The 7,852-nt window shown below is 36.1% G+C and overlaps 1 protein-coding gene across 1 annotated transcript in view; it reads left to right on the forward strand.

Moving 5' to 3' along the window:
* LOC113470095 overlaps positions 1 to 7,566 on the forward strand; it is a 41,227-nt gene extending 33,661 nt beyond the window's left edge. The window contains exon 3 of the mRNA XM_026828279.1: positions 7,404 to 7,566. Coding sequence (XP_026684080.1) covers positions 7,404 to 7,537 — 134 coding nt within the window. The 3' untranslated portion in view covers positions 7,538 to 7,566. The remainder of the gene's footprint in view (positions 1 to 7,403) is intronic.
* The last annotated feature ends 286 nt before the right edge of the window (positions 7,567 to 7,852 follow it).

The raw sequence follows: 7,852 nt of genomic DNA on the forward strand, positions 1-7,852 counted from the left end.
CCCCCCCAAAACCATTTTTTTTTTTTCCTTTTTTTTCTAGTTAAGCAAGGTCTTATTACTGAATTGTTAGTTGTATGTATTATTCTTTAACCCATCAAATATACGAGACCTTGTTTAGACTGCTGGGGTAAAGGGACTTTTCAGTCCTTTTCGGGCAGAATAAACAAGGTATATTCTATTCTACTTAAAACACCCATATTAGTATTTTTTCTGAACATCGGAACAACGGTTAGCGGTATTTTCCTGTATTTTTACAGTTAACAGTATTTCGACCGCTTTTTTAATTACCAAACTACTAAAGGCTTAGTTAGGCATCAAAAAGATATTTCACCACCACCACCACCACCACCACCACCGCCTATAAAAGTGTTGAGATCAGAAAATTAAGGCCAAGTCAGCATTCCCAGTTTTTCGTGTCTGCTGAAAATGCTGGATCTCAATTCCTTCAACCTTTTCTCAATTTCAACTTGGCAATGTTTTTCCTGCTCAAATTAATACCTAAATACGGTACCTATTATTAACATGAAAATAAAAGGAAAACATTGCCAAGTTGAAATTGAGAGAAGGTTGAAGGAATTGAGCTCCAGCATTTTCAGCAGACACGAAAAATTGGAAATGCAGACTTGGCCTTAATTTTCTGATATCACCACTTTTATAGGCCGACATTTTTGGATAGGAACTTGGCCTTTTTTCACATTTGTGTTTTTTTTGGGGGTTTAAAACCTATACGAAAAGGTAGTTGTAATTATAATAAATAACCATTTTTATTTATTATATCTCTCATTTCTATTTCATTCGACACTGATATCTGAAACTCAAAACAAACAATATTGTAGGTACACATATTATACTCTACAGCCTCTCCCCTCTCTACTCTCTAATTTGAAATTTGAATTCTAATCTCAACACATCCTACATACAGGGGGTTCCAACATCATGTCTGAACTGAAAATATGCTTGCACTCTGTAAGCGGTAAAGTATAGAATGTAATTAATGTTAACCACCACACCACTTTTTTTTTTTTTTATTCAACTGATTGGCCATAAGGAGTGCGAAAATTAGCTGACTGACCATAAGGCAATATGCAAAACTTGCAAGATGAATTTTTCACCGCTGTTTTTTTTTCGGGACAATGAAACATAACTGCTACATTAGACGCATGTGGTCTGTCGTAGCATGTCCATCCCGTTATCCCGTAGTATGTCCCTCATCAGATGGGCGATAAGAGACACAATACTTCCCATTTAGGTGCTGGGTTCACACGAGAACACCAGAAAGTAACCCGTTGAAATATTTGCAATCGAAAAACGTATGCAAATTTTTGTCGATGGTGGGATTCGAACCTGGGACCTTCTTGCTTTGCGCGCAAGCGCGTTACCACTGGGCTAACCCTGCATCTACTTTGATTTTATTATTTATGATAGGTTTCTATTTCTACTGCATACATTACATACTGCCAATTTTGCAAAATGGTGTTTGTGAAAAACATGAACTTTTCACAATAGTTAAATCAATAAAAAATAATGATATGATTTGGACACCCTCTATTTGTATGTATTAGAACCTAGAGGAGAGTTGATGTTGTAATTACAAGAGCTTAAAATATTCAGAATGATATTTGACAATACACAATTACAACACATGTTTTACATGAAATACCTACGTAATCATCAATCACTTAAATATGTATACTTGATTACTTGTACATGTGAATTAAGCAGGATAATAATAGCTAACTACCTACTAACTAATTATGACATTACAAATCTAGGTATACCCACTCGGCCATGGAGGAGGTATTATTATTTCCTTTGCTTACAAATTCAGTAAGCTTGTTTTCCACAAGGATCTACCAGGCCAATTTCCGGCCTGAGCACGCCAGTGTGTATATTACACGAAACATTTCGACGCATTTTTACACAGCCGCTCGTCTTCTACATATACTTGATTACTTGTACATGTGAATTAAGCAGGATAATAATAGCTAACTACCTACTAACTAATTATGACATTACAAATCTATCTAAAATAGAAATAGAAAATGGGATAGCAACACTAAGTCGCTATCACCATTCTTAATAGAGGATTTCGTGAATTTGCCCAGAAGTCCCTTAAAAATTACCTAAAATCCCTCAATCCCTTAAAATCTCTTTTTAATCCCAGACAGACCCGAAAAATCCCTGAAAAGGGATAAAAATCTCTAAAGTAAGAACACTGGAATAACCCTCAAATAAGCATCATTCAATAGGACAAAGAAAGTCGTGTGATGTTCACACCAGACTTTTTTCACAGTGGTGAATACACGTCTTTTAGGGATTTTATGGCTCTGATGTGTATAGTCCTTCTGCAGATTGGCGAAAAATGACAATAGTACATACTTTTCAATATGTCTAGGTTATTAAAAACAGGACCAACTATGGTTTTTAAATTACCCTTGGTGCCTTTCTACCTTCTCTTGGTCAAGATCAAAAAAAAAAATGGTTACCTAATGGATTAATGGACATCTGGTATGAATATTAAAGGACAAATAAGTGGGAAATGAAGAGGGGGATAAAAAAACATTTTTCTCTACAGTCGTTTACTTTTCACTCAGTCCCTTACTTCCTTCTTCTCTTTCCTATTTTCATTTTTTCCTTCTCTTTGGTTACCTAATGGATTAATGGACATCTGGTATAAATATTAAAGGACAAATAAGTGGGAAATGAAGAGGGGGATAAAAAACATTTTTCTCTACAGTCGTTTACTTTTCACTCAGTCCCTTACTTCCTTCTTCTCTTTCCTATTTTCATTTTTTCCTTCTCTTTTATTATCTCACCTCATTTACCAAGATAAGTGATTTTATCGAGGATAAGAAGGACGCCGCGTTCCGCGTTAAATGAAGTAAAAAGAAAAGCAAACACCATAGTATAAAACGGAGACGTAAACTTCTTAAAATTATTTCCGTTTTTATGATTATTCTTTAGAAATAAAAATAACACCTACATAATTATAAGTGCACATTAAATAATAATAATAATAATAATAATAATAATAATAAAAGAGTGGAGGTATCAATTACAGCATCCAATCCTCACTGCTGTAATTGAAGACTGAAAAATTAGATAATTGGTGGATGTGTCCATTTCACTATCCATTTCTCACTTCTGGAACTAGTGCAACTGAAGAAAAATCTAATCTAATCTAAATCATGATTTATTTGTAGTGAAGCTGAAAGCTTCTTCACATTTTTGTGTGGATATTACACAGCATTACTATAATAATAATAATAATCTACACTGCCGGGCAATGCAAGCGGGACATTCCCATTTTTTGGTTTTTCTCAAACTGCTGTTCAGTGTTCAAATTTTTTAGGTAAAACCATTATTAATGTTTTTTGCTGTAAAGTTTAAAACTTATTTCACAAGTAAAAAATGTGAGTAAAAAATGAAAAATAAGGATCAGTTTTGTGCTGAAAACGCATGTCCTTGGAGATAAATATAAGTGTTAAAGTAACTTTTTTCTATTTTTCTCCTCAATATTTTTACACAATTTTTGAACCAGGTGCTTTAGAAAATAGAACAGAACACTGGTGAAAATTAGAAAAATTCTATGAACTTTAGCCGGAACTTTTTAAAGATCGTTCCTATTTCCTAATGGTAGGTATTCATTAGTTTTATAGTTATAGGGCAAAAATAGACTTAAAAAAAAAAAAAAAAAAAAAACTAGGGTCCAGAGTCCAGAGAATTTTGCTATTTTTTACCAGTAGTAAATTAATGTTGTGTTCTTTTCTAAAGCATCTAATTCAAAAATGGTGTAAAAATATTGAGAAAAAAAATTACGTTAAAAAATTATCTCCAAAAACATGCATTTTCAGCATAAAACTGATCCTTGTTTTCATTTTTCTTTCTTTACTCACAAGGTATGTAGGTATGCGCTCTTGTGGAATAAATTTTAAACTTTACAGCAAGAAAACATTAATAATGGTTATACCAAAAACATTTGAACACTAAACAGCAGTTTGAGAAAAACCAAAAAATAGGGGTGTCCCGCTTTCATTGCCCGGCAGTGTATTTGAAAATGAACCATGCTTTTTGGTAAATGTGTGGAAACAGTTACGTTTCAACTTGATGAAATTTGAAATGGGGATGAGTATGTGAGAGGTATGTATGTTTGCTGGTTTGGCGATTGCTAAGAACATCTCTGTTTTAATTTTAAAATCCACAAGATTCTTCTCGGCAAATAGACCGTCAAGTTAGTTTGGGATTGAGATCACTGCTGGTGCCGAAGGCCTTAATTTTATTATTTAATGCCTTCATATTTGCTTCTGTTCTCCACAAGCTAAGATTGTTGAATTGGTCAGGTCGAGGTAGTTGCCGAACGTGCAGTGATACCACCTTGTCGGTCATGCAGCGCCGTGGGTGGGTAGTTGTGATTCCGGGCTGTTAAGTAGGTATGTTGGTCAAATCATTGAATGTCAGACTTGATGATTTGGGTGGAGGCACCGACTTCCTTTGTGGCTTGAGGTTGCTGATTACTGATTACAAATAGTTCAGGAAACGACCGAAAATAAGGTTTGGCGGAAATAAATAACGTAGTCTGGGAGTTATGCCCAAGAGGTAGGGGATAGTGTCCTGAATAAGAGGTCAAGTCCCAAAGGATGTTTTTGCCGCTGGCGGAACGTAAGTACCATTTTTTGTGAGTTTTTACTTTCCTTAGTGAGGATTTGCCTGAAATCAACACGGACCTGGCGAAAATGAAGAAAATTGATACTTCAGACCATGTACATATGTGTACAATAGTAACTTTGCCGCCCTTATGAACATCAACTACCCGGACTATACATTATGTTTCACAGATGGGTCAGAAACAGAAAATAGAACCATCAGTTGCGCTTTCAGTATTGATGGTAGAACTCAATCATGCTCCCTGAATAAGTTCAACTCCATTTTCTCAGCTGAGCTCATTGCTCTACTTTTGTCTCTTAAGAGTTTGATTGGAACTACCTACTCCTAAATCGCCGTCATTTGTGATTCCTTAAGCGCCTTACAATCTCTATCGAACAAGAATACAAACCCTTTAGTCTCCGAAGTGATAAAACTATGGAAAAATATTGCCTCTTCATATTATGGTGTCCTTCCCACTGTTGGATTGAAGGAAATGAGGAAGTCGATAGAGCGGCAATTAGTGATATTCATCCCTAAGCTACAACCATCTGCTCCCCTGATGACTTTAGATCTATGATAAAAAGATTGGTTAACAACAATATTGCAAGTCTTATGGAATCAGACAGAACCCCTGAACAAGCTGAAACAAATAAAACCCGTGATTGCTATCTGGAAAACGTCGCAGCAGTCCAGGAGATATGATGAAGTGGTCCTAAGCAGGTTGAGAATAGGTCACACTAGACTCACCCACACTTTCCTATTTGAGAGAACAACGCCCCCCATATGTTCCTGTGGAGAAAATCTTGTTGTCAAACACCTTTGTGGAGGTACCAAGCAAAACCACACAGATCCCTTTTTACATTTTTTTCAGGAGGAGCAAAAAACTGTTCCATATAGGTATCTAGTTTTAATAGATTTTCTCCCGTAAAGTATTTTTTTTTTTTTTTTTTGTTTATTGGCTGAAAAATCCAAATTTTTAATGAAATTTAGTCCTTTTCTTTCCGTTTTCCCGTAGGTAATTTACCAAATAAAAATGGATTTGTGTGGTTTTGCTTGGAACACTGTTTTTCAAATAGCATTTAATAAGGATTAAAGTGGTTTTGCTTGATTTTTTTTTTTTTTTTTTTTTTTTTTTCCTAAATGATACTGTCGGCTATTTTTTTATATTTATTAACATATAAACGTGCTCCTCTCAATATCGAGTATGTTTTTTTTTTTTTTTTTTTTTCCGGGTTTAATATGGAACATTCGCTGACTCAACTTCGAAAAAATGGATTTGTGTGGTTTTGCTTGCTACCTCCACCTTTTAGAATGCGTCCGCCATATACACCTGTTCGTTCATCCTTGAGCAGCAAGCCCTCCCTGCTTTTGATGAGCCTGATGGAGTGAAAGCCATGCTGGAGTACCTTAAGCTCATCGGATTATATAGGTACCAAAATATAACGCCTTGAGAGAGGTCCCACGAAAGACAAAAACTTGTTAAAGTGGGTTAAAAATTGAAAAAAAAAAAAAAAAAAATCACTAGTATCTACACATTTACCTTTCATATCCTACGGACAGTCCGATGATGCTCATATCGTTCCCGAGATATTATTGAATTACACCGGAAACCGCCAAAAAGCGGCCGAAATGCCGCCAAGCGTTGCACCGATTTTAACCAAAAGTTTCATGTCGCATCCTTGTCACATTTGACAGCTGCATGCCAAATTTCAAGTCTCTAGGTCTTACCGTTCTCGAGATATTAAGGAGCGCGGTAGCGCTCCGCCCCGCCAAGTCAAGAAAGTTTGACCGCGCTACTAGAGATATTATACGCGACAGGGAAAGTAGCCGTTTTCAGGTAGTTGTAGGGGGACAACTACAAATGATGGAAGAAAACGGATTGCATGTGTGTGTTGGGGCATGAAAGTAGACCAAGTTGAAAAAAAAATCATCAAAATCAGTTAAGTTTAGCCGGAGATATTTGACTTTGAAAAACGTCAAATTTTTCATCATTTTCTGCTGCTGCTTCCGCTTCCGCTTCTTCTTTGACGTTGACCGCTCTACAGCCTAACCACTGGACCGATTTTGATGGTTGATGGCTCATTTTTTTTCTCGTGAGTGGTAGGTGTGCCTTTTCATATTTTCAAGGCCCCCAAAGGGCCCCTTCAGCCTTAAATTTGATAAAAGAGTGATTTTTAGGGGAAAAATTCTAAAATATCGCTCGAGTTGATTAATAAGGAAGTTTTGTACTACATAGAGTCAAAAGTCGGATTGTCCCAGTGGTAAGGAGTGTGATCTTTGACAAACTGCCGAGCGGGTGGGGAGGGGTTCGAATCCCACTGTGAACATTTCTTTGTACATAATTTTATCATTTAAAAATATTTTATGGATAGCCATAGTTACTTTTTTCATAATTTTATAGTTTATACCTACCTAGTTGGAAAAAAAATAATAATAATAAATAAAAATATGAAAAATGATTTTCATGTAGGTACCTACATTATCATGATGTATTTCACTCGGAAAAGATCAGAACTTACCTAAACTTACCCAATGATGTTATTAGGGGTCAAAACACCAACTTTTAAAAAAATAAAAAAAAAAAAAAATAAATAAATAAAATAAAAAATACCCTAAAAATATGTTCCCGTTAAAAATTAAGAAATACGCAACATTTTATTTAAACACCCTTTATAAATACACACTGTAACAATGTCTGTAAATAGTCCACATGAGCCACTACACTACTCTTGTGAATTTGATGGCTTGCTTGATTCTAGTGCCACCCTACGCGATGTCTGTGTATAACAAGCAAGGTGAAGTCAAGGATTCAGTGATAGGACCTTTGGAAGAAGGCATTGGCCTGACACTTAGCTGTGAAGTCCGTGGAGGTAAGTCATATTGTAATTTGTAATCTATTTATTTGCATCAAGCATTGGCGTAGCCAGCATCTGGTCTAGGGGGGGGGGGCAGCCGCGGTTGAAGGGGTAGGGGGGCTTTTTCCCAAGGCTTGACAAATTAAAATGGGCCCCAGGGGGTTTTTTTGAAGGGGTAGGGGTGCTTTCTCCCAAGGTTTGACAACTTAAACTGCGCCGCAGGCGATTTTTCCTAAAAAAATGCCTTCCAAGCTTGTTTGAAATCAATAATTCCTCAATCTTTTTCTTTCCATTTAGAGCCCCCCCAATTTGCACCGGAAATAAGTCGCGCTGCAGGCGATTAAAGTCACTTA

Source organism: Diaphorina citri, unplaced genomic scaffold, assembly GCF_000475195.1.
Source record: "Diaphorina citri unplaced genomic scaffold, Diaci psyllid genome assembly version 1.1 scaffold1391, whole genome shotgun sequence".
In the NCBI taxonomy this organism is placed as follows: domain Eukaryota; kingdom Metazoa; phylum Arthropoda; class Insecta; order Hemiptera; family Psyllidae; genus Diaphorina; species Diaphorina citri.